Source organism: Sapajus apella, unplaced genomic scaffold (assembly GCF_009761245.1).
Source record: "Sapajus apella isolate SASKATOON/1434 unplaced genomic scaffold, GSC_monkey_1.0 scaffold150, whole genome shotgun sequence".
NCBI lineage: Eukaryota > Metazoa > Chordata > Mammalia > Primates > Cebidae > Sapajus > Sapajus apella.
In genome coordinates, this window is record NW_022437090.1 from 477,958 (window position 1) to 505,522 (window position 27,565).

At 40.1% G+C, this 27,565-nt stretch overlaps 2 protein-coding genes and 1 non-coding gene across 5 annotated transcripts in view; 2 read left to right on the forward strand and 1 right to left on the reverse strand.

The window, feature by feature from the left end:
- The window catches only part of CCDC25 (coiled-coil domain containing 25), a 36,285-nt gene extending 23,178 nt beyond the window's left edge, over window positions 1-13,107 (reverse strand). Inside the window, exons 1-4 of one of the 3 annotated variants that reach the window (XR_004264786.1) lie at window positions 12,956-13,107; window positions 9,485-9,532; window positions 5,384-5,423; window positions 896-947 (exon numbers count right to left, since the gene is read on the reverse strand). Coding sequence is in view for 1 of the 3 variants with exons in the window: in XM_032265407.1 (XP_032121298.1) it covers window positions 896-947; window positions 5,384-5,423; window positions 9,485-9,532; window positions 12,956-12,983 (168 nt within the window). In the remaining 2 variants the exon portion in view is untranslated. The remainder of the gene's footprint in view (window positions 1-895; window positions 948-5,383; window positions 5,424-9,484; window positions 9,533-12,955) is intronic. The other 2 variants (XM_032265407.1, XM_032265409.1) reach the window with 2 other exon arrangements.
- Window positions 13,108-14,201: 1,094 nt separating this feature from the next.
- Window positions 14,202-14,305, forward strand: LOC116541337. The gene has a single exon (XR_004264803.1). It is a non-coding gene; the product is annotated as a U6 spliceosomal RNA (small nuclear RNA).
- Window positions 14,306-15,636: 1,331 nt separating this feature from the next.
- Window positions 15,637-27,565, forward strand: part of ESCO2 (establishment of sister chromatid cohesion N-acetyltransferase 2) — a 29,826-nt gene continuing 17,897 nt past the window's right edge. Inside the window, exons 1-5 of the mRNA XM_032265410.1 lie at window positions 15,637-15,858; window positions 16,959-17,027; window positions 18,144-18,888; window positions 21,193-21,280; window positions 25,195-25,252. Coding sequence (XP_032121301.1) covers window positions 16,975-17,027; window positions 18,144-18,888; window positions 21,193-21,280; window positions 25,195-25,252 — 944 coding nt within the window. The 5' untranslated portion in view covers window positions 15,637-15,858; window positions 16,959-16,974. The remainder of the gene's footprint in view (window positions 15,859-16,958; window positions 17,028-18,143; window positions 18,889-21,192; window positions 21,281-25,194; window positions 25,253-27,565) is intronic.

A 27,565-nucleotide genomic window follows, 5' to 3' on the forward strand; every position in this document is an offset into this window, starting at 1 on the left:
ATTCTACAAAACACCTGATCAGTACTTCTCAAACTGTCAAGGTCATAAAAAACTGAGAAAGAATGAGAAATTGTCACAGACTAGAGGAGACTAGGCAGACAGAGCTCAATGTAATATGGTACTCTAGAATGCTAGAAGAAAAAGAGGGCATTAATAGAAAACTGGTGAATCCAAATGAAGTCCAGAGTTCAAGCGACAGCAAGGTGCCAAGGTTAGTTTCTTCATCTTGACAAATCTACCATAGTAATGTAACATGTGAATGATGGGAGAAACAAGGTGAAGGGTGGATGAGAACTCTGTATGACTTCTGCCACTTTTCTGTAAATCTAACATTTTTCCAAAGTTAAAAGATTATCAAAAAGAAAGCAGTACACTCACAAGCATATATACCCTATGATTCAACTATATAACACATACAAATGGAGACAGATTGAAAAAATAGTGGTACTGTATTACTAGGGGCCATTACATCTTTTTTCTTTTATTACTAGTATGTTCTTTTAAACTTCCTAAAGAAGTCCATAACTGGAAACACATAGCCTTCACTGAGGCAGGAGAATCATATGAGCCACACATAATATCCACTGGAGGAGACAGAAAATCTGGCAGTATCAACCGAATCGAAAGGGAAGGAAAGCAGAGGTGACAGACGACATACCTGAAGTGTAGGACCAAGCAGTGCGTCTAGCTGGGAAATATGTACACTAATCTCAAAAATCACCTAGAATGTTCCATAGTGATTTTCTGGGTCAGAGGGAAGGCATGTCTTCATTCGTTAACTTTTAGATTTGCATCCAGACTTATTACTTTAAACAATTTAATTGTAAAAGATAAAGAACAAGATATGATGCATCATCTGGAGAAATGTCAAGAATCCATATTTAAATTCAGTTACCTTATGTAATCGAAGGTATACATGAGCCGAAGAGAGTTTGTCCACATGAAACCTATAAAGAATGAAAACTGCTTTTAGCAAGAAGCACAAGACAATCATCTCCTCAGGGCACAAGCCATTTAAAGCATTCCAGTCTAAAAGGGCTTCACTCCGTGCCTGCCATGTATGAAGCATCATGAGGAGTATAAAGCACAGTCACCACCTCCAAAGTGTTCCCCATCACCATGAAGAGGTACGAGAACTACTGAGTAACGCAGCTGTAAGTGAGTAAATGCCAAGAGAAGTAGAGATACTAAATATTTACTGTGCTGAGAAGGGTGATTTTTCAAGATTTAAAAAGAACTATCAGTGACCAAAGGCTTCATGATAAAAAAGGAAACGGTGACATGTGGCTGGCCCCTGCCATGATTAAAAGTTCCCTGAAGCAGAGGACTTAGAGCAAAACCATAGAAAGGAACTTCAGGTGGAAAGAGTGGCAATGGAAGAAGTCAGTGAGTCTCCAATGCTGCAAGCCTGGGACATGAGCAGAACCACAGTTTGGGAGAAAAAGATGACAGTTTTATTTGCGACATCCCAAATTTCCAGTGACAGCAAAACAATCCAAAGAGAATGTCAAGGAGAGAGCTGAAAGAGTTAGGTGAGGCCTAAAGATGCTAAGCAGAACACATTATTAAATGGGTTACAATTCAATAACGTAACCCGATAAGTCACCAGCCCAACAGTTCATCAGCCCTATGTTCTGACAGTGACAGTAATATACGTCTCCTGGGTGAGCATTGCCCTTTATTGACATTGTCCTAAAAACATTCAGAATGTTCCCACCCCTTAAATTTACCCTTTATTATGACTCTATCATCTATCAATTTAATTAGACCTTTTAAAATCTATGCAACATTCAGGATATGAGATTTTCACGTTTTCAATTCGCCAATGAACTTGACTTTCTCTTTCAAATACCTGGAGATGACCCCTCAGAATCCCAGCATCACACAACAAACAAGGTAACACGATTGTCACTTCATGATTCGTTAACTTTGGTTGATATGGTTTGGATTTGCATTCCCACCAAATCTCAGGCTGAATTGTAATTCCCAATCTTTGAAGTGGGGCCTGGTGGGAGGTGACTGAATCATGGGGGTGGATCCTTCATGAATGGTTTAGCACTATCCCCTTGGTGCTGTTCTTGTGATAGAGTGCTCACGAGAGATGGTTGTTTAAAAGTGTAGCCCCACACCCTGCTCCTGCCATGTGCGACGCCTTGCTCCTACTTTGCCTTCCACCATGATTGAAAGTTCCCTGAGGCCTCCCAGAAACAGGCACCACCATGCTTCCTGTACAGCCTGCCAAACCATGAGCCAATTAAACCTCTTTACAAATTAACCAGTCTCAGGTATTTCTTTACAACAATGCAAGAACAGACTAATGCAATAGTCATACTGCTTCCTTGGTCCCTTGGTCCTTTCCAGACTGAAGAGTATTCAGAAAATCCTCAAGAGGCACCATTATATCCCCTTATATGTTTCTCTAGCCATTTTCTTAAGCACTAATGAATGTTATAGAGGTAAAAATGGTCAGTCACACCTAGTACAAGTGTAGACTGTATGATTCTAAATAAAAGTGCCGTCTTTAAAGGGGTTAGTCATCTTGCTATTCACTGTGCATACAAAAAAGTTGAGGGTCTTTTGGCACACAGTCTATGATGACTCTAGGTTTTACTCTTAATCATTACTGATAACCAGAAATGAACGTAGCATCTTATTTGATTTATATTTCTCCAAATGGTTCCCTTACTCATTTGCATTCCCATGTGAGAGAGTCATGCTATCACCTTCAGCTGGGTATTTTCTAGCCAGAAAAACCTGTGCTTTTTGCAAATCTAAAAATTACATATCTCATTATCCTCTTTCAGAATCTTAGGAAAATATCGCACTAGTACCCAAGTTAACTGAGAAGTTACCTCTCGCTCTCCAACTTTTATTTGCTTTAAGCCAGTTCTCTATTTACAACATCTCCTTCCCTATGTACCTACAGTAGATTGTATTCTGATTTTTCTTAAAGGTCTCTGATAGAGAATTTTGTCAAAAGAAATACCCAAATAATTCAATATATATTCAATGATATTCATACATAAGTGGAGAAAGAACCAAAACACACACAGGAATATCACTGCCAAAATACACCAACTTTACCAATATACACCAATTTCAGGTTTGTACATGATAGATACACCTCTATAAAGGGCAGGGGGCAATGGATGAAAGCATAAGAGAAAAAATAAAAACCCGGCTCTATAAACAAACTATCTTGAGCAAGTTTCCTTTAAAAAGAAACAACTTCTCAAACTTTTCTAAATATTTGCTCGACGCTTAAATTATAGCCATAGTTTCCTCTTGTCCTTGTTACCTTCCTCACCCTGCTGAATCCCTGTTACCCTTTTCTGAACACAGAGACCAGAAACTTCACTAAATGAGCATCAACTGTCTGAGGATACAGATTCAGGGCCCTGGAGCTGGGCTGTCCAACTACTTAAAGTGGAGTCTGTGGAAATCTAATCATTAGGAGGTCTGGACACAGTAAATGCACACTATTTTTTATTTTCCTTCATTTAAAGATAAATTTCGGGCTGGGCATAGTGGCTCACGCCTGTAATACCAACACTTTAGGAGATCAAGGTGGGCGGATCACTTGAGGTCCAGGAGTTTGATACCAGCCTGGCTGACATGATGAAACCCCATCTCTATTAAAAATACAAAAAAAATTAGTGGGGCATGGTGGTGTGCGCCTCTAGTCCCGGCTACTCAGGAGGCTGAGGCAGGAGAATCACTTGAACCTGGGAGGTGGAGGTTGCAATGAGCTGAGATTATGCCATTGTACTCCAGCCTGGGCAACAAGAGCAAAACTCCATCTCAATAAAAAAAAAGAAAAAGAAAAGAAAAGAAATTCCTTTGTTCTTAGCTCTTCTTGGTTCCTGGGTGTGGACTTCAAAGAGGTTGGACAGGCAGGAGATTATTTCCACTGGGGTTATGAACTAGCCCCTTCATAATGGGGTACGCTGCAGCAACAGAGGTGGCCCTTTAGAGAGCTCCTGCAGATATGCCTGGGGATTCTGAGGATAGCCACATTTAAGGGTAGCTTGAGTTGCTCTCTGTGCAGTATTTCCTCCACTGAATGCTCAATGTTGTATATTTTATTGAAAATTCAATTAACTCTTATAAAAAGCAGTAGCCTCAACTCTGTCACTGGAGGGAATTAAGTGAAGGGTCTATGTCCACATTTGGAGAAAAGTCCAGAGAGAGCAGCAGCAACAGCCTGGGAGAAGAAGGAAGTTGGAGCCAAAAGAGTAGCAGCCTGGAGGAAGAGAGAAGCAGTGACTTAGAACCAGAGCTGGAGCCAGTGGCAGACAGAGCAGACCCATTCAGTTTCTCTTCACCTTAATTTGCTCATCTGGAAGATGGGCATAATATTAATACTTATTTCACAGGGTTGTTGTGAAATTGAATGTATTAATGGACGTAAATATTTAGTAGTATTTGGTATATAGTTAAGCGCTTGATAGGTGTTCACTATCACTATCATAATAATGTGAATGGAATCCAGGTGCCTTTCTCTTCAGGGATAGCATTTGGTAGGACGTATGAGGAGTCAGGAACATGATTTCCCACTCCATAGGCAGGACTGTGCTCCAGGAGAGACATTACTAGGGTCAGAGTCAGTGGTGGAAACTGAAGATAAAGAAAAGAAAGTGAACTGGGTGTGGGAGTGTTATAAGACAGAAGTCCATGTATTCCTAAAAGGTCCCAGGTCTGAATGGCAGAAGTCTATATGATGTTCTAAGACAAAGAAAAGAATTCAGCTTAAATGAAGTATTTTTGTTTGTGGTGTTGTTGTTGTTGTTGTTGTTTTTGGACTGGGTTTTGTGAGCAAAAGAAATTATCTCAAAGGGAGACTAAGAAAGTATATGTTATTATTTAAAACAGTTCCCAGAAATTGTTTTAGAAAGAAGGCACTGGGGTCTGATCAAGTCAGAGCTAAACTCATCAGGGAGTTTAGAAGACAAAGAGGAACAAGTATGTTTCCTTTAAAGCTGGACCGGTCAGAACCTGCATCTGTTCCATCTGCATGGATGCTTGTATCTAATTTCTTCATTGCTTCTTATGAAGTCTTCATTTTTCCTCAACAGCAGTGGCCTGAATTTAAGTGAGGTGTCATGTCAGTAACTTACTATGGCGTTGAGATGAAAGGAGAGAAAATAAGGCTTGTGTCCTAGAGGCCTTTGCTCTCAAGCCTGAGATCAAACCCAAAAACATAATTTGCAACTTGCAAAGTAACTAGAAATGAAGGGAACTGGCAGTCAGCTGTTTACTCCTGAAGACCCATAAACCACAATACAAAGCACGATTCCAGTTTAATCACAGGAGTTGGGTGCTCGGCCAAGTCTAAGAAAGGAAATGATGATCCACAAAGGGCAGAACCAAAACTGTTACTTACCAGATATCTTCAGGCCAGCCATGCTTGATCAGATCTTCATCTGCAATGAGATACAAGAAAACAAAGAAAGAAAAATTATCAAATGAAGGTACCCCAGGGTTTATAAGTTAAGAATGGGAGAAATGTCAGCTTCTCCCACAAATTTATCTCGCCTCAATGAAAAATAGTAATTCAGAGGCCTTGATGCTTGAAAATACAGAAAAATAAAAATAATTTTCACAATTGAACAATACAAACTTTATAATTTTTATATTTATATAATGCTTCTAATCTAAAGCTCAAAGATGTTATTTCTATATGAAGATAATAAAACTAACACTGACAAAACAAAGCAGCTGAATCATTAGATGTTTTAGAAGATCAATTCACTTAATACTTAAATATTAAAATTATCTTGCTGAAACTTTAAAACAATATATATTTTACTTCTTTAAGAAAAAATAACTTGGTTATAAAATTATAGAAAATTCAAGCAAAATGAACATCAGAAGTATAAAAAGAAATTTAAATCATCTAAAATTCCATCACATATGGAAATAAAATACCAGAAGAAACAGCTAACAGGGTGGAAAGTAATTGTCTGGGGAGGTAGAGGTGGGGTGGAACATGGATATTAAGAAGAATCTGATTTTTAATTCTAAGCATTCTCTTACTACTTGACTTTTTAAACTATATTTGTTAGATGAAAATAAAAATTAAGAAAGTTCTTTGGAAACAGTGACTACCTAATTGTATCATATGAATACATTTTTATATTGTTGGCCCTTGGGTGTTTCTAATTATAAATGCTTCAATAAATTTTATTAAATAAGTTGTCCATATTTCTGATTATTTCCTTAAGGTATATTTCTAAAAGCTAAAGTGTTAACTCAAAGGGAATGCACATTTTTTTAAGGCTAATATATATTACCACAGAAAGGTTATACCAATAGTATTTCTTATAGCCATATTGATAATTAGTAATAATTCTATTTAATACATAAGTATTTAAGTATAAAATGCCAATTTAAAAATTGTAAATGAGGCTGGGCACAGTGGCTCACACCTGTAATCCCACCACTCTGGGAGGCTGAGGTGAGTGGATCACCTGAGGTCAGGAGTTTGAGACCAGCCTGGACAACATGGCAAAACCCCATCCGTCTCCACTAAAATTACAAAAATTAGCCGGCCATGGAAGCACGCACCAGTAGCCCTATCTACTCAGGAGGCTGAGGTGGGAGAATTCCTTCAATCCAGGAGGTGGAGGTTGCAGTGAGCTGAAATTGCACCATTGCACTCCAGTCTGGGTGACAGGGTGAGACTCTCTCTCTCAAAAAAAAAAAGTAAACAATTCATATGTGATGATTTAAAATGTACCCAAGAAAGTATGATCTATATAATTTGAATAGGGTATTTACTGTCCAGAAAAGGAAAAGCAACAGGAAGACACATCTTGGGTGAGGGCATTCTTAGCAACTGTAGCCACCATCAGTTTTCTGAAAGGCTTTCGAATGTTTAAGCAGGACTGAGCAAATAGCAAAAAGGTAACCAGAAAAAGGAAAGGGAAATTTAAAAATCTCTTTCCCTCAAAGTTTGGCAAAGTTTGGCTCTCTGATGACACCTGTTGGCTGACAAAAAGAACAGACCTGAAAGCTTTTCAGTGAAAATAAATCATTCCATTTAAATTGATGGTTCCATCGAGTTCTTGGTCAGAAATCATCAAGGCTATTAGAAATAAGTGCAATGTGCTAGGAATGCCAGACAATGGGGTGATTTAGAAAAGAAACGTCCATTCTTACAAGACAGCCTAGGAAAAGTTGATACGTCCAAATGACTCTAAGGGTTCCTAGGGAAAAAGTGTTCCATACGTACGTAACAGACATTCATTCATTTATTTCAGACAACAGGCTCTTGCTCTGTCACTCAAGCTGGAATGCAGTGGCATGATCACGGCTCACTGCAGCCTACCTCCCAGGCTCAAGCGATCTTCCTGCCTCACCCTCTTGAGTATCTAGGACCACATGTGTGTGCCACTACGCCCAGCTAATATTTTCTTTTATTATTGTTTCTTGCAGAGACAGGGTCTCCCTATGTTGCTCAGGCAGGTCTCGAACTCCTGGGCTCAAGTGATCTTCCCGCCTCAGCCTGTCAAGTGCTAGGATTACAGGCCACCATGCCTGGCCTCTTACATTTCTTTCTACATAAGTTTTAGTGACAGCAAAATGCCACTCTAGAGGGCTCTAAAAATATCATCTAAATTTACATTTGTGACATAGATTCTATATCTAGATTTGTATCTATGTATTCCTACGACAGACATTTAAAGGATTCCACAATCTAGTGCATCCTAACCCACTCCTCCACAAAGCCTTCTCAGCTTTCAATCACATTTACTATCTCTGATCTGTCTACTTCGACAGCATTTACTATTCACATTACTCATTGCTTCATATTCATTTTACTTCATTTTCTGTGTAATTTTAAAAAATAGACTTTACTTTTTAGAGTAGGTTCACAACAAAATTGAGCCATACTTATTTCTGTGTGTGAGTCCACGTGAAGGCTGTGAAAGCTCAAACTAAATCTTCCTCCTGGGACACCTCACACAAGCTGGAACATGGTCCCACACAGAGAAGCCCCCAGTAAACAGTAAATGAACAGAGAAGGACAAGAGACAGAGTGGGAATGTCACTGGCACAGCTGCCTGAGGTTGGCACCACTGCTAACCCATCCGTGTGAGCCAGAATCGAGGCAGCTCTTCACACGCCCTCCCCGAGCTGCACAGTCCAAGCCTGCACAATCATATGTGGCAGCTCTGCTAGTGCTTCTCAGTGATCTAAGTCTCAGGGTCCCACTCTTGATATGGTACAAAGAAAAAGATTTGGATTTGTATTGACTGTAGATAACCATGACTCCTGCTACTCCGCCTTACTGTTCAACATAACATAGGGAGAGAGCAGCACCTCCTCAGCTACATAAGAAAAATGCTTTAACAATCAATCTTACTTATGATGATTTATGGGTTAGGAAAAATATAAAACTCAAGTATTACTATGTTGCAGACTGCTTCACCATTAAGTAACACTCTAAGTTAATGTCATAATTTTATTATCATGAAAAAGTACTCTTCTTTTTTTAAACTTTAGTTCAAATTTATCAGTGGGCCAAAAAACGTATGTAGCAGATTGAGACTGGCTTTCAAAAATGAAATAAAACAGAAACAGTAAAAAGAGGGACTAGCAAGAAGTATGAGTAATTTCTGCAGGTTTTTGTTTTAGCAATACGAATGTGTACATCAAAATATAACATACTTCATACTAAGAAGAGTGATCAACGAGGCTTGAAAAAAACTAGTAACTTAACTCACAAAGAGCATCTTCAGCCTCAAAAACCCCACTAGATATGTTTTCACTAATTTAACCATTTAAAAATGGTTGTAAAACATAGATGGGGGGCGCGGGGGCGCCGTGGCTCACGCCTATAATCCCAGCACTTTGGGAGGCTGAGGTGCGTGGATCACCTGAGGTCAGGAGATTAAGACCAGCCTGGCCAACATGGCAAAACTCCATCTATAGTAAAAATACAAAAATTAGTCAGGTGTGGTGGCACGTGCCTGTAGTTCCAGCTACTCGGGAGGCTGAGGTGAGAGAATCACTTGAACACAGGAGGCGGAGGCTGCAGTGAGCAGAGATGGCACCACTGCACTCCAGCCTGGGCAACAGAGAGAGATTCCCTCTCAAAAAAGAAAAAAAGATGGAAATGATCTCTTCAAAGTTCAAACCACAGAGGATTTTTTTTTTCATTTGAAGTAAATTAGCAAAGGTTAATCTCTGATTTATATTACCGTAAATCAAATAACAACAAAATACTTGTTATAAAGTTTCTAATCAGCAACAGATGAGCCAGTTAGTTCAAATACTATTTGATATAATGACATTCTAGGAAAGTTAATCCTTTGGAGTTCCTTTTACTGGGTGAGCTTGTTTTGTTTCTCAAAAGCTAGTTTATCAAAGTAGGTAAAAACTCAGAACCAACAAACTGGGTAAGGACATGGAAGGTGGTGAGTGAGTGACAACACTTACCTGCTGAAAATTTCAAAACCAAATGCTTTTGACAACTTACTTTCATATTTGTCCTTTCCCATGTAAATAGTGTAGACAGATGAATTCACTAAGATAAAATAAAAATAAAAAACAATTAGTAACTTCATCATCAACAAAATTGTTTCATGTGAAAAACAAGAGACAATGCTTAGATTAGGGGTTGGCACCCCACGGCCCATGATCCAAATCCAGCCTACCACATGTTTTCAGACAGCCCTTGAGCTAAGAATGCTTTTTACGTTTTCAAAGGGTTGAAAAAAAAAGCAAAACAAATAATAAGCTACACAGGTTGTAGGTGACTCACAAAGCCTAAAATATTTACTATCTGGCCCCAAAAGGAAAAGTCTACCATCGCTACCAATGACTGCTTGACTACTTTCCTGCTTTCTCAGGGTTACCGCTCAATGGGATCCTCAGTCCAGTCCTATACTTTTGCCTTCTTTAAGAGTTAAAAAAAAGAAAGAAAGAAAGAAAACAAAACAAAACCCCATAACAAAGTTCCCTTGTTTACCAAAGTTTTATTTTTCACAGTTTTATTCAGCCAATATTATACATATTCCAGGTGTGTTGCAAATTCTAATGGGCTCTCTACCACATTCAGGGGTTAGAGTCACTGATTTTGAAGTTGGGTTTTGAATTTTGTTTCTAATTATTTTAATAATATGGGTAAAACAAACCACAGGTACAGAGGCGGAGAAATAGCTTATGGCGCACGCTGTGGAAGCCTGAACTACTGAGAAAAATAAGGAAATATCAGTGTGACAAAGGAGTAAGACTGTGGTCTGTGAGTTACAACGTCCCTGGGCCTCAATCTTTTTATTTCTAAAGAGAAAGTATCACCTTATTCAAACCTACACAGACAATGTGGAACTAGTTTCACTTAAATCTCACCTTTTGGCTGGGCGTGGTGATTCATGTCTTTAATCCCAGCACTTTGGGAGGCCAAAGCAGGCAGATCACTTGAGGTCAGGGGTTCGAGACCAGTCTGCCCAACATGGTGAAAGCCAGTCTCTACTAACAAAATACAAAAATTAGCTGGGCATGGTGGCATGTGCCTGTAATCCCAGCTACTTGGGAGATTGAGGCAGGAGAACTGCTTGAACCCAGGAGGTAGAAAATGCAGTGAGCTGAGATCACACCACTGTACTCTAGCTTGGATGACAGAGAGATTTCATCTCAAAACACACACACAACACACACAACACACACACACACACACACACCCCTCACCTATTGTAATTCCAGCGCTTTGGGAGGTCAAGGTGGGCAGATCACTTAAGCTTAGGAGTTCAAGACCAGCCTGGGCAACATAATGAAACCTTGTCTTTACTAAAAATAAAAAATCAGCCAGGCATGTTGGCTGGCACCTGTAATCCCAGCTGAAGCACAACAATCACTTGAACCCAGGAGGCGGAGGTTGCAGTGAGCCAAGATCGTACCACTGCACTGCAGCCTGGGCAACAAAGGAAGACTCTGTCTCAAAAATAAATAAATAAACTAAACTAAATCTCACCTTTAGCCTGGGCTCAATGGGTCACACCTGTGATTCCAGCACTATGGAATGCCAAGGCAGGCAGATCACCTGAGGTCAGGAGTTCGAGACCAGCCTGACCAACATGGAGAAACCCTGTTGCTACTAAAAAAAAATACAAAATTAGCCAGGCATGGTAGCGCATACCTGTAATTCCAGCTACTTGGGAGGCTAAGGAAGGAGAATCGCTTGAACCGGGGAGGTGGAGGTTGGAGTGAGCCAAGATTGCACCATAGCACTCCAGCAAACCTCACCTTTAACAAGCAAGCATACAGAGTAGCAATAGAATAGAAAGCACTGTGAGTAAGTCAAAAAATGACATTCATTTATTCAACAAGCATATATTGAGAACTATTAGCCAGTCATTAGGGAAACAAGTACAGTAGCCCCCCCCTTATCTGGGGGGGTTGCCTTCCAAGATCTCCAGTAGATGCTTGATACCAAGGACAGTACTGAATTCCATATATAAAGGTACTTGCACGTAATGATGCTTTGGTCAACAACAAACCACGCATACTATGGCGGTCCCATTACATTATAACGGAGATGAAAATTTTCGATCACTTTCTCCTGATGGCCTCGTAGCCATCATAACACTGTGGTGCAACTCATTACTTGTTCTATGTTGAGACCCATTTAAATAAGCAAATACTATTGCATTACAATTGCCTACGGCATTCAATACAGCAACGTGCTGGACAGATTTGTAGCCTAGGAGCAACACGGTATACCGCACAGCCTACGTTTGCAGTAGGCCGGACCATGGGTTTAAGGATACTCTAGGATGTTGCTACAACGATGAAACCGCCTAATGAAGCATTTCTTAGAACGTATTCTTGTCATTGAGGGATGCATGACTACTAGTTTTTCCTATATACCTATGATAATGTATCAGTTCGGTGGAGTAAGAGATTATTGACAACTAATAATAAAATGGAACAATTATAACAATATAATGTAAAAGGTACGTGAATCTGCTCTCTCTCGTGCGCTCTCTCAAAATCTTACTGTACGGTACTCATCCTTTTTCTTCTTGTTATGATATGACCACAGAGAGTGAAACCCAGGACAAGTAGGGAGTACTGTAAATAGATCCTGTCCACGCCCTCAAGGGGCTTACACTCTGGCTCAAGCAGACACCATTTAATACCACGTGATAAGTGCAATGCCAAAGGCATACTTGGAACGTTAAGTGGGTCCCAGAAAAGGAATAGCTAAGCACTCTTGGGGTGGGAGCTCAGATCAGGAAAGGCATCTTGGAAAAGATGGGCCAAAACTGTCTTAAGGGAATCAGCTGAGGGTTCATTTTAGGAAAGGGGAATAACAGGAACAGAATAAAGCCAAGTCGGGACACCGCAGTTCCTGGGAACGAAAGGCACCCTTTCCTTATTTGCCAAAGATTAAGTCAGAAGCATTATCACAGGTCACTTTCGAGATCTGGGACATCAACTGCCCAGGAAGTGGCTGTGTGACATTCCAGGGTCTTTTTATTGCTTTCTTTTGCGTCCCAGACCCTACAACCCCTTCCTGAAAGGGTAAGGCGCACTTCTCTTAAGCAAAAGTTGCTAGCGGGTGTCCCCTTCCTCACGGGGGATAATTGCCAGGGTGCAGCCGGAATAAAAGCCGCAGATGGGAGGTGGGAAGAAGACTGGGGATAAGGTGTGTGGAGAAGCCCACAGGCTCTGCCCAATTCCAGGGAGTGACAGGACGTCCTTCCGGCTGGGGGACGAGAACTCCCGGACACAAACATAGCAGTGGCATCGCCCCTCCGCGCCCCCCACGCCGTGACGAGGGGACGTGAGAGGGACAGACGCGCTGAGGGACCGAGCGGCCGCGGGAAGAGGCACTGGCATCGAGGAGGCGTTTTGGGGCGAGGTTCAGGCGCAGCGGCGGGCTGGGGATCCCGGCATCGGAGCCCGCTGTCCAGCAGGGTCCGGGGAGGACGCGGCGCCCACTCACCGCTGCTGCTGCTGAAGTAGAACACCATGATCTCGGCGGCCGTGCGGCGACCCCACCGCGGAGCGGCAGCGCTCAACTCCGGAAGCTCAGGACACCAGTGGCGCGGCGGTCGCCTGGTCCCCGGAACTCCTCTGTGCACTTCCGGAGGACGTCGGGTGGCGTCACAACCCCGGTCGTGGGCGCCACCGTTAATCCCGGCGAGGCGAAGGGTATTGGCAAGGAGTCTGGTTCCGCGATTTGTGGGCTGAGGGAAAGACGCTGGGCATCTTGGGCACATTGGTTATCCTTTCTGCGCTTCACTTTCCTTAGCAGTGAAATGAAGGTGACACTAGAGCAGCTAACTCACGGGATTTTTTTTTTTAGAGTTAAATAAGTTAATGGGGACCAAGAGTTTAGAACACAGCACTCAAGCTTGTTCCTGATACTCACCAGGACAGTATGCCTCTTGGGGACTGGACTTTGTTCTGGCTTAAATTGAAGGCCTGCCATCCCAAACCTCTGCACCTCAGAGGTTCTCCTGCTGTGAAGTGGGAATAATCATACTCATGTAAAGCTCCTACAGCACTTGGCTTTGCCCTGATTATTTCTCTTGAGAAAGCACTTTTATCTGAGGAATGTAAGTCCCTTTAAATTACCAGGTCTTGAGAGGCATTAAAATGAGACCCCATCACGTTCCACTTCCCCCTTGAGCTATGTATTCATCTCCTGAAACTACTTGCTTTTGCCACAGGTAGTTATCTACTAAACAGTGCCACACAAGACACTATGACCCACACCCTATAGCTTAACAATGTCTAGCCAATCACTGATCCATGTAGTTCCTATAAATCAATGAGAATACTTGACAGTTTTGTATCAGCTTCACTTCCTTTCCCCTTTTCGTCTTTAAAAACCCTGCTTGTAGCAAAGGCCGGACAGAGGTCTTTTTTTTTTTTTAAAGAGATGTGGTTTCTCCATGTTGGCCAGGCTGGTCTCGATCTCCAAACCTCAGGTGATCCGCCCACCTCCGCCTCCCAAAGTGCTGGGACTATAGGCGTAAGCCACCGCGCCCGGCCGGGAAAGAGCTCTTATCCGAGGCGGGGAGGGGTGGAAATCTTCTGGGCAGTTGTCCCCACTTTAACTCAAGCAAACTCTACATTTTTGCCTCAGCCTTTTCCTTTTAAACTGACACATCACTGTCACTGACTTCATTCTATGAAATCGAATTCTGTGAAATTGTGTCACTCAACGAAATTTATTTAGGTAGTCGCTTTGGCAGCACATATACTAAAATTGGAATGATACAGAGAACATTAACATGGCCCCTGCTCAAGAATGACATACAGGCCGGGCGCGGTGGCTCAAGCCTGTAATCCCAGCACTTTGGGAGGCCGAGGCGGGTGGATCACGAGGTCAAGAGATCGAGACCATCCTGGTCAACATGGTGAAACCCCGTCTCTACTAAAAATACAAAACATTAGCTGGGCATGGTGGCGCGTGCCTGTAATCCCAGCTACTCAGGAGGCTGAGGCAGGAGAATTGCCTGAACCCAGGAGGCAGAGGTTGCGGTGAGCCGAGATCGCGCCATTGCACTCCAGCCTGGGTAACATGAGTGAAACTCCGTCTTAAAAAAAAAAAAAAAAAAAAAAAGAATGACATACAAATTTGTGAAAATTAAATTTGAAAAAATAAAACCCTAAATTTATTTGAAACTAAAAATGTGCCAGAGACACTGTACCAGGAGCTGGTAACACAAATAACAATAGCTAACAATAACTGTTTTAGGAACTTTCTGGTTTTCCAAAGTACGAATTTAGCTCTGTTCTATAAACAGTAATTGTTTTGAGGCTCTCAGTTGTATTATTTGTAAAAATGGTAATGTCAATAGATATTAATACCTTACAGATTGTGGTGAGGAGTAAATGAAACAAAACAGGTAAAGCATCCAAGAATGCCTGGCACACAGCAGGTGTTGATTTATATTTTAATTCGAAAAATAAAATAGTGAATAGAAACCTAAAGTTACTAATAAAAAAAAAAAGTGAATTAACAATCAAGCTTCAAATGTGAAAAGTAAGTGCATCAATAATCTTGGAGAGGCCATTTTTACAAAAACTTCTTCTTTTTCTTTTTCCCATTTATTTATTTTATTGCATTTTAGGTTTTGGGGTACATGTGAAGAACATGCAAAATTGTTGCATAGGAACACACGTGGCAGTGTGATTTGCTGCCTTCCTCCCCATCACCTACATCCTTTTTTTTTTATTTTTTCGAGACAGAGTTTCGCTCTTGTCACCCAGCCTGGAGTGCAATGGCGCGATCTCGGCTCACCGCAACCTCCGCCTCCTGGGTTCAGGCAATTCTCCTGCCTCAGCCTCCTGAGTAGCTGGGATTACAGGCACGCGCCACCATGCCCAGCTAATTTTTTGTATTTTTAGTAGAGACGGGGTTTCACCATTTTGACCAGGATGGTCTCGATGTTTTGACCTCGTGATCCACCCGCCTCGGCATCCCAAAGTGTTGGGATTACAGGCTTGAGCCACCGCGCCCGGCTACAAAAACTTCTTACCCTAAGTGACCCCAGAAGGTCCCTCGACTTCAACGGGGTCGAGAACTACAATTCCCAGAATGCATCTAAACAAGGCCCCGGGAACGGAGCCCGGCGTTGTTGTGGGGGATTGTGGGAGGCGTGGTTTCCCTTAAAACTTTTCACCTCCCCAAGGCGCGAGAATCTTGGAAACAGCCACCAGGGTGGGCGGGGTAAGAGCTGGTGCTCTACCAATCATCGAGCCAGCCCCTGGAAGCGCTGAGCCGTGGCCAATCGGAACGCAGCGGCTTCCGTCTAGCCTGGCGCGCGATAATTTGAAGACGCTCACAGAGCGGCTGGCTCAGCGGACGAGAGCTCGCCCATCTCTGAGGCGTGGGTAATGTAACCGCTGGAGTAGGCCGAGGCAAGGCTGTGGAAGGCTGAGGCGGGCGGGAGACCTTGTGGAACGCGGGAGCGAATCTCAAGGGAAAAGAGCTTTTGCTCCGCGCTCTGCAGGTCCGCGGGCCCAAGCGCGAAGAAGCCACTGACGCGTTCTCCGCGCTCACAGGCGCCGCGGTTCCATCTTCCAACGCCGGCGTTTCCTTGTTTCCGGTTTGTTGTTGTTGTTTTGGGCCTGACGGGATTCAGGGTCGGGACGCTTTCCTCTCCTACCTTTCCTGGCTTAGCCCAGAAGAGTCCTTGCCTAAGGCGCAGCTCGACCTGAATTCCCACAGCCCCTGGCCTTTCCGTGTGTTCTTTTATCGTTAGCTTTGAAATAAGGCTTGTGTGCCGCTTTCGGGGGAGTTTCCCTGATCCCAGGGAAGGGGAAGAAAATGAACTCTGACGAGCCACACAGCCGTCTGCTCGTGCAGCCTTGCATTTGTTTTCAGCAGCCCCATGACTTTAAGAGGTTTTTATAAAATGGGAAGCAGACGGCTTGCTCCCGGCTCCTCAGCTAGGACAATGGCAGAGCTTTTCTTGGTGGGCTCTGATGAAAAGTTACAAACGGTCTCTGCCTTCGTCGGACGCACAGGCTGTGGAGATGGGGAAACAAGAAAAAAAATGTCTTAAGTGGACTAGTAGGGAAACACAGGGTGCCATGGAGGCAGAGAACAAGCGCGTGCAGCCCGGGAGGGGTGGGAGGAGAGCGGGGTTGATTTACTTGGTGTGAATTAGACTCATTAAAGGGGAAAGCCTGCCCTGAAAGAGGGTACAAACTATTTCCCCCATGCTGGGATGATTTTCCAGCTTGACACATAGATGTGATCCCTACTTTTATTTTCTGTTCTTATTTGCCCAGTGTTTTCTCTCTCCCTTCTTAAAACATGGTTTAAATTTTTATTAGAGAAAGTTGCTTTTTAAAAAAAAAACGCTTCACCTGGATCTGTATAGACCATCACCCATCTGGATAATTTTCAGACTTTCAAAGTGTAATTTTGATAAAGCGATGTTTAATGCTTTGATGAATTTGGTTGTAAAAATTGTCACTTCTTTTAGGAATTCAATAAAGAAGATGGCAGCTCTGACTCCAAGGAAGAGGAAGCAGGATTTTTTGAACCGTGACAGGTGAATGAATCTCAGCCTATGAATAGAAATTCTTAAAGAAAAATCCACTTTTTTGTCTCTCTTGTTCTTTCTATTTTATAAAATTTTTGTTCTTCCACTAGCCTACTTCTTGTGACTACAGTGATAACCTATATTCGAATTCTAGTTTGGAAATACATTAAGTTTTCATAATGAATTAGTCCTTTTCAAGGGAATCGAAGTTTTTTCTTTTGACAGAAGCAGCACATTGAAGAAAGCTATTTTCTGTGACTAGGAAGTATACCAGATTGGTTATTACCTTGTTCCTTTTTATTCCCCTATAATAGTGTACAGTGTTTTGTATACAGTAGATGCTTGTCTGTAAACAATTCTAGAAAGTCTGTGCACTCGGATATTATTCCACCCAGGAAAAGCCCCAAGGGGTCAGTTTATTACAGACAATTATTATAGGGGACGTGTGGCCAATAGAGCAAAATAAATGAGCTATAATTTAGATTTTGAAACACGCAGCTGGGCGGGGTGCCTCACGCCAGTAATCCCAGCACTTTGGAAGGCAAAGGTGGGTGGATCATGAGGTCGGGAATTTGAGACCAGCCTGGCCTACATAGTGAAATCCCGTCTCTACTAAAAATACAAAAATTAGCCGGGTGTGGTGTCATGTGCCTGTGGTCCCAGCTTCTCGGGAGGCTGAGGGTCACAGAATCGCTTAAACCTGGGGAGGCAGAGGTTGCAGTGAGCTGAAACCACACTGTTGCACTCCAGCCCGAGTGATGGAGTGAGACTCTGTCTTAAAAAAATTAAAACACATTTGCATATATATGTCTATCAGAGCTTCCTTGTATGTGGTATTTGTTTTCATGAACATTATTGGGCTCTTTGGGAAGATATTTGAATGTTTTACTTGATAGAATTTGAGAATTCTGTTAAACTAATAGAAAATTGTATATATGTTGGGAGGGGCATGTGTTGTCTTTAATATGACCTGTAAGTGGAGCTTATTACTTATTAGTAAATTTATGTAAATTTTGATGCAAAATAATCTTATCAATGGACTTTGTTTCTTTTTGTAGCCTTTTGCTCTTAACTGAAAATCTGTTTCCATCACCTAATAAAAAGCATTGTTTTTTATCAAAACAGTGATAAAAATGAAGAAAACCTGCATTCCTCTCAACAAGGGCATTTTGTTTTAAGTGCACTCAAAACATCTGAAATAAATAGACGGCCATCAGCAAATCAAGGCTCACCATTTAAATCTGCTGTGTCCACTGTATCTTTTTACAACCAAAATAAGTGGTACCTCAATCCATTGGAGAGGAAGCTGATAAAACAGAGTAGATCTACTTACCTAAAAAATAATGTTGAAGATAAATCTTTTCCCATCGTGACAGAAAAAATGCAGGGAAAACCAGTCTGCCCCAAGAAGAACAACAAAAAGCCACAGAAGAGTTTAACTGCTAAGTATCAACCAAGGTATAGACACATCAAGCCTGTATCAAGGAATCCTAAAAATTCCAAGCAAAATCGAGTAGTCTGTAAGCCAGTTGTGGAGAAAGAGAATAATTGTTATTCAGCTGAAAATAATCCCAATGCTCCTAGGGTTCTAAGCCAAAAAATAAAACCACAAGTTACACTCCAGGGTGGAGCAGCATTTTTTGTTAGTAGAAAAAAATCCTCTCTTAGAAAATGGTACATGGAAAATGAGCCATCACTGGGACTCACCCAAAAGAATAAATCAGAATTGATTGAAGATTGTGATGTAGAGACTGTCAGTGAAAAAAAAACACTTGAGACAAGGAAAGTGCCAAAGTGCTTGTTCCTAGAAGAGAAATTGAACATTGAGCTACTGAATGCAAGCAGTAAAAATCAAGAGAAATTAATAAAGGTAAAGAAAGCTAAATATGTTGTTTTAAAAATGTTTATATAACAAAACCGGTATAAATGTCATAGTTGAATAAAATTTTATTTTCTGAACTGCTTTTATAAAGCCAGATAGCATAGTGTTATTATAGGTAGTTTATTCATTTATTTATTTTTTATTGAGACAGGGTCGGTCTTTGTGACCCAGGCACAAACCCTGCTCACTATAGCTTTAACATTCTGGGCTCAAGGGATCCTTCTACCTCTGCCTCCCAAGTAGCCGGTACTATAGGTAGACACTACCTCACCCGGCTAATTTTTGTACTTTTTGTGGAGACCGGGGTTTCACCATTTTGGCCAGGCTGATCTCAAACTACTGGGATGTAGTAATTCACCTGCCTCACCCTCTCAAATTGCTGGGATTATGGTGTGAGCCATGGCACCTATCCCAGCTGCATTTTAAGTTCTCGGTAGGTGTGTGCAGCTGGTGGCTACCGTATTGGACCATGCTGGTTTAGAACTTCTGTTGCTGATTTCCTGTCTATAACCTTCATCAGAAAAAAAAAAAGTTGGGTTTTGTGGGGCAGCTGGGGGCAGAAAGCCACTGAAGCAACCTTAAGGTCTCCCAAATCAGGGCTTGCATGTCTACAGTGACTTGTTTATATTCATCATGACCCTTGCAGCTGGAGAAATGATAGGCTTATAGTCATTTCTTTCCTAACCCACTTTCATCATTGTCCTCCTCACTAGCTTCTCTGATATTCAACCCCAGTTCATACCTCTGGTAATCACCTAAATTTCAAACCTCAGTGGCAAAGATTATAAATTGGTGACTAGGAAACAAAATCTCACCCATAAATGTTTTGCTAGACCTACATAATTTAAAAATTAGAGCCAAAATCTTTTTTAAATACAAGAAAAACATTTCTGGTGTCTGCTGAAATATTGAAAGCTGAGCCTTCATTTCTACCTGGCAACAGTCAGCTGAATATCAGGCTGAGTATCATGCTGTTTGACAAACACGGGCTCTTCATTTCTCTCACTAAGTCCGTGTATATATATGTATTTAGATCAGTTTAGTTTTGATAATTTTGCTTACCTGCTGCCCTTGTAAGGCATTTCAGTTTTTACTTCTCACTGTGTTTTTGGTTAATTTTTTTCCTATTTATCAAGTATAGCCAAGTATATTAAATGAGATATGTTCTTGCTGGCTAAGCCATGACAGTCTAATTTTACTAATTTTTTGTTTATATCAACAAAACACTTTTGTGTCTTGATGGGGATTTTGATTACAAAAATAAGGTTTATCAACATTTATTAAACTGCTTTATACCTGTACATTTGACTGTATGAAAATAAAGTTTTTTTGACAATTTGGGCATAACTCAAGCTAACATTGTCTCAATCCAGCAAAACAAAGGAGGGGTCTGTAGTTTCCCCATGCATCTCCTGATGATTATTCTTACTATTTAGTATAGCCTTGATATGCTGACATGATGAATTCTCTGTAACACCCTCTTCTTTTCATTTTCTTAGTTTCACTTTACAGGATTGGTAGAGTTAGTTTTCAGTAATATGGGAAGCTGGGCTTTTGTGCATCTTAAATTTGTAGAACTGGGCTGTGCTTTCAGGATTTTGCAAAGTAACCATGTCTAGGAATCATCTTTGCTGGCTAAAGGTGAATCTGATTTTTATGAGGATACCCTTTCCTCAGCTCATGGAGCCCTGAAAAGTGTAAACGGATGGGTTATCCCACCTCTGCTGGAATAGTATGGTCTTGAGTAGAAGTTCTGCTTTAAACAAGAGTTTTTTCCCCAAACTATATATTCCCTAGTAATTCCCAAATTGATATGAGGGAAATCCGTCAGGATTTTTTTTACTTTGCTTTTTCCACATTCCTGCTACTCCCTAGTGAGTCCAGAAGGTTATTCTTTCCTTAACTGCTTGTTTTAGAGTTTGTGGCAAAAAGTGGTCCCTTTCCAGTTTGGTGGCTGCTGGGGAAATTTTTGCCATTTTTACTAATGTTTATTGTTCATTTCATTATGAAAGTGATGGTCTGTAATCATTCTACCATCTTTATCAGGAAGTAAACATTTTTGAGAGGATGACAGATTACAGTATTTGTACTCTGGCTTTTAAAAGATGATGTACACTTAGTGAATACAGGGGAAATTTTTGTAAAAATCATTTGAAAATTGATTTAAAATCACATGAAATGTAATTCATAATAAACCAAATATTTTGTTTTAGAAACAGATCTGCTGGGATTCATTCAATAGAAAACAGTTAAAATTACAGATTTACTTTTTTTTTTCCTGTTTATTTTCAGGACTCATCAGGTGACAGTGTTTCTTCAAAGGAATATGAAGTTGATAAAAAGTCTTTTCCTTCAGAGGATTCTCTTGGTGAGAAGACAAGTAAGAGAAAACTTGCTTGAATTTAGCTACTTAAAATAATGCTTTATTACATATGTTATACAATAATATAATTCCTTTAAAATACTTTCTGGGTCTTTTTCTTTCTTCAGTACTGTGCCTGTGGTTAGTATCTTTGTGTTTATCTCTATGACACTGTTTTCTGTAGTAAAGCAGTGCGTTGCGTTTTGAAAAGCAGGAAACAAGGAGATCCTAGATTAAAATTTTAGACAAAATATTAGGCTTAATTGGTCTGTGGTTGTGGCCAAATTACTGAAGCTCTCTAGAGTTGAGTGTTCTCATTATAAAATCATACCTACTCTATCACCCAAAATAATAAGGAGTTAAAACTATTATGTACATTTTTGATCAAAGCCCAATTGTTAGCTGAACTTCCTAAGTCATATAAATGACACTGAAATTAAGCATCAGAAACCAGGAGATTTTTGTCTACGGTTACTGCTAATTAGCTGTATGATCAAGGAAGAGATCTCTAAGGAGTTAAAAGGTAATTTTTAAATTCCTGTTAGTTCTGAAATCCCATTCCTAATTCATGCTGTCAGTGTTCAATTAAACAGCTTACTAAATATGAATACGTAAAGTGGTTCACTAGCATTTTACTTACCAACCAGATTCTTTTTTTTTTTTTTTTTTTTTTTTTTGGAGACGGAGTTTCACTCATGTTACCCAGGCTGGAGTGCAATGGGGTGATCTCAGCTCACCGCAACCTCTGCCTCCTGGGTTCAGGCAATTCTCCTGCCTCAGCCTCCTGAGTAGCTGGGATTACAGGCACGTGCCACCATGCCCAGCTAATTTTTTGTAGTTTTAGTAGAGACGGGGTTTCACCATGTTGACCAGGATGGTCTCGATGTTTTGACCTCGTGATCCACCCGCCTCGGCATCCCAAAGTGCTGGGATTACAGGCTTGAGCCACCGCGCCCGGCCCCACCAACCAGATTATTAATAATGGCACCTCTTTGGCTCTGTCTACAAATTTGGAAATAAATTAAAATTCTTGGATTAGACCTGCTGACTCATGTGAGAAGCTGTAGCTCATAGAAAATAAAAAGTTAACAGATGATCTGAAACAGTAATACTTAGAGGGTCTAATGATATATATTCACCATGATTCTCTTTTTTTTGTCCTCGGAGATTCCTGTTCTGATAATCATGACTAATTCTTTTTTTTTTTTTTTTTTTTTTTTAATGATTCTGAGCTGTGATGTTAATAACTAGTATTTACTGAGTGCTGAATGTATATATCAGGCGCTGCTAAGTAGTATGCGTTAGGTTTTCATAGATTGTACTCAACTGATAAAATAGAACCTATAACAGAAAAACTATGGCATCTACTTAACACTAGTTACCAATTTTTCTTTTAAAATAAATTTTAGTACATTGTTGAAGTCAATTTAAAGAAAAATTGTGAATAAAAATAACAAATGATATAAGGATATGGCAGAAATGAAAGTGACATAAAAACGACCAAAATTTTATTAATAACTATAGTTCATCATTTAATTATCCCAACTACTCTAGGTTCTGATATGCCCATTTATAGATGAGGAAATGGACTTGCATTGAACAACTTACCCACAGCACATCAGACCCTCACCTGCCTTAGTCTTGTTTCTAGAAGATGAGCTCTAATTATTTTCCAATTCGAAGTTAAAGTTTGTTTTTTTAGCCCACTCTCAACTTACTATTTTCCTCAAATTAATTGCTGTTTTAACTTTGGTCTTTTCTTTTAATAGGCTGTTTATTTTGCCGTAATTCTAGATTTACAGAAAAGTTAAAGTACAGAGAATAGCAGTGTATCTCTTACCCTGTTTTCTCCATTCTTAACATCTTATGTTACCATAATACTTTTGTCAAAATAAACTGGTGTTGGTATAGATGGAGTTTCGTTGTGTTGCCCAGGCTGGAGTGCAATGGCATGATCACAATGCACTGCAGCCTCCACCTCCCTGGTTCAAGCATTTCTCCTGCCTCAGCCTTCCAAGTAGCTGGGATTACAGGTGTCTGCCACCACACCCAGCTAATTTTTGTATTTTTGCCAAAGTAGAATTTCACTATGTTGGCCAGGTTGGTCTCAAACTCCTGATCTCAAGTGACCAACCTGTTTCAGCCTCCCAGAGTTCTGGGATTACAGGTGTGAGCTACTGTCCCTGCCATAAACACTAGACTTTATTTGGAGTTCACTAAATATTGATAGTGGTATATTGCTGTTAACTCTATTAACATTTTCTTTCTGTTCCAGTATCCAATCCATGGCACTATATTACATTTAATTGTTATGTGTCTTTAGCCTTCTCTGGTCTGTGAGATTTTCTGTCTTTTCCTTGTTTCTTTGTTTGCATATCTTGAACTCTAATCCTGCACTCAAGGGTTTATTCTAGGCTTTTTTCTTTTCTTTTCTTTTCTTTTTTTTTTTTTTTTTTTTTTTGAGTGCAGTGGCGCGACCTTGACTCACTGCAACCTCCACCGCCTGGATTCAAGCAGTTCCCCAGCCTCAGCCTCCCAAGTAGCTGGTACTACAGGCGTGTGCCACCACATCCAGCTAATTTTTTGTGTTTTTTAGTAGAGACAGGGTTTTACTATGTTGGCCAGGCTGGTCTTGAACTCCTGACCTCAGGTGAGCCACCTGCCTCTGCCTCCCAAAGTTCTAGGATTGCCTAGAGTGCAATTTTAAGTGCAGTCTTTATCTTACTTCTGGTCAAAACGTTGTAGGACAGCTTCTCTTTTTCCCACTACCTTTTTCAGTGTTGTTACGCTATACGGGTCTAACATAGTTAGATTCATTTCTTACTGTCTGCATTCCATCTTAGGATGCCTCAATAGCCTGGTTGATATTTATACATATTTTTTTCTAATTTGATGTACATTGAAGTTCATTTTTTTTCCAGCAAAAATCAAGAAATGAAGTTCATTCTTTGTGATTTTTACAGTTCTGTGGGATTTATCAAATGTATAAAGTTACGTATTAGCCATTACAGTACCATACAGAACAGTTACTTCACCCTAAAATTTCCCTAAGCCTACACTTTGTTGTTAATTACTCTTTCCCCAAGCCCCCGGCAACCATTAATTTGCTTTTTATTTCTATAGAAAAAAATTACACATATATATCCTTTGGGGTCTGGCTTATTTTGCTTAGTAATACATTTAAGATTCATCTATGTCTTTGGGTGTATCAGTTGTAATTCTCATTTGTCACTGAACTATCAATATACCATAAAATTTCTTTATATATTCTGGATATAAGTTCTTGATCAGATATATGATTGCAGATATTTTCTCTCCTCAATCTGTGGCTTGTCTTTTCATTCTCTTATTTATTTATTTTTTTTGTAGAGAAAAATATCTAACTTTGATAAAGTCCAATTTTTTAAAAAATGTATTGTGGTTTTGGTGTTGTATGAAAAAACTTATCACCACATTTCAAGTTCATGAAGTTTTTTTCCTAATTTTTTAGAAGTTTTATAGTTTTATGTTTTTACTTTATTATTAATTTTTTTGTAGAGATGCAGTCTTACTAAATCGCCCAGACTGGTCTTGAATTCCTGGCCTTAGGCTATCCGCCCACTTTTAGCCTCCTAAAGTGTTGGGATTACAGGCATGAGCCACCAGGCCTGGTCATAGTTTTACATTTAGATGTGTGATCCATTTTGAGTTAATTTCACCTAAGGTTTGAATAGGTGTAATTTTTTTTTTTTTTTTGTATATGGACGTTTAATTGGTCTATTTACATGGTCCAGCACCATTTGTTGACTATTTTTTCTCCACAGAGTTACCTTTGCCTCTTTGTTAAGTCTTGATTTTAAGTAGTATTTTGTCTTACTAATCTTTGAAATCTTATAAATTAAAGCTTTGATTTTATTTAGTAATACACATTATCACAATTTTTTCCCTACCAGTTTCTCCTAAGTCCACTGTCTATCCAATCTTCAATGCATCTTCAGTCAGTTCAAAAAGGTGAGAATTGTTATTGTTTTAAAGTCTAAGCCTTATAAATCATAGGTCCTTTGGGTCTCTTTTTTAGTTTCATGCTACTTAATTTGGGGAGGTTTTTTTTCTTCCTCACTAAGGGGAATAGGAGACTAATTTTGAGAATAGAGCAATGAAATCAGTCCCTCATAGAAACATCATAAAAACTTGAGATGGAAAACTTCCTCATAGGCTTGACTAATCATCATTGCTAACATTATTGTATAATACCTGACTCAAAATAAGTAGTTTTTATATCTATTATCTCAATTATCACAACAGCTTAGAAGGTAGACACTGTTATTCTATTTTCAGCCTAAGAAACTGTTAGTAATTGAGCCACAGTTGCACAGCTATTAGGGGCTAGGATCGGGACTAGAATCTGTATCTGAACCAAATGTCCATTAGGTTATATTGCCTTCCTTGGGTGAAAGTATACTAATCATAGCTAAAACTTAATAAGCATTTACAACTTGATGATGTAGGCACCATTACCCCATTTTGTAGATGAGGGATCTGGCTGCAGGAATAAGTAACTTGCAGCAGTTTAACATTACCATAAGGTATAGCTGAAGCTACCAGTATCCTATTCAAAGCTAAAGACTGTGATGGGGGAGGCATCAGAGCTCTGAAAAAGTAGTTTCTTAGAGTCTAAACATCCTCTTCCTAATTAGCTTTGATCTTTCTCTCCCCATTTGGTTATAAATAACTTCATATATTAAGCACGGAACTTCCTGGCTACATTACATTACTCTCAGAGAACATCACCTTAAATTGCCTCAGTGATTAGGTTGGGTGGGCAGCTTTTCTCTTCAAAGGTTGGTTTCTAGTTTTTCTCACCTTCCCATTTCTTGCCTGTGTTATCATCTTTCATGACCTTTTATTGAAGATGGGAGCTGCACAGAATACCATGGACTAGGTAATTTATAATGAACTGAAATTTATTTGACTCACAGTTCTAAAGGCTAAGAAGTTCAGCATCAAGCAGCCACATCTGGTGGGTGCCTTCTTGCTGCATGATCCCGTGGCGGAAAGCAGAAGAACAAGAGAGTGTTCATGACAGAACAAGAGAGCTTGGTTTGCAGTCTCACATCCTTCAATAATCAACATTAATCCATTTATGAAGGTGGAACCATCATGAGCTAACACCTCCCAAAACTTGTTACAGTGGAGATTAAGTTTTCACACATGAACTTTGGGGGACGTGTTCAAACCACAGCAGAAGCCTTCCACAATTAACTGATAAAAGTGTATACTAATTTAGTCTAGCATAAAGAGACAGGCCGGGCATGGTGGCTCACACCTGTAATTCCAGCACTTTGGGCGGCCGAGGCTGGTGGATCACCTGAGGTCAGAAGTTCAAGACTAGCCTGGCCAACTTGGTGAAACCTCATCTTTACTAAAAATACAAAAATTAGCTGGGCATGATGGGACTCACCTGTAATCCCAGGTAGTCGGGAGGCTGAGACAGGAGAAGAGCTTGAACTCACGAGACAGAGGTTGCAGTGAGCCAGGAGCATGCCACTGTACTCCAGTCTGGGCGACTAAGCAAGACTCTATCTCAAAAAAAAAAAAAAAAAAAAAAAAAAAGACAGTGGGATGCTATTTGTTAAATAATATGAAATTGCTCTTTTTGTAGACTCCAAAACATCAGGTATCAGCAATTTCTTGAAATTTAATCTGTTCAGGTAGATTACAGATTCTCAAAGTGCTTAGTCTCACATTTGTTTTTTGGTTTTTAAGGCTCATTCAGTGAACATTTAGAGAGTATTTATCATGTACTTTTGAAACTATACTGAACCCTAGAGATGTGAAGATAATTAATGTGGTCTTGCTATCAAGGAGGTTATGGTTAGAGGAGGGTATACATTTAAACAAGTATAGTTTAGTATTACAATTGCTAAAATGGAAGCAAAGAGATGGCTGTCACACATGCAGGGTCAGGGAAAGCTGAGTTACTTAGCAAAGGCTGCATAAGGTGAAAAGGGTCAGTGACTTGGACAAATCTTTTTCATACTGCAGGTAGCAGCCCTTTAGTAGTTTTCTTAGATAAGTTTAGGATGTCATATCTAGCATTTATTTTTAATGGAATAGTATATCTCTCACATAGCAAGTATATTTAGTGACACTGGTTTTATGTTTGTACTAGTCATGATGTAAAATGTATTTCTTAGTATAGATTTGTCAAGTCAATTTGGAAACTACTTTTCAGATAAATGGTAATAAGGCAGCTTGACTTAGCTTAATGCAACAAAGCATTAGCTTTATTTTTTTTCCACTTTTTTTTTCCCCCCTACTTTA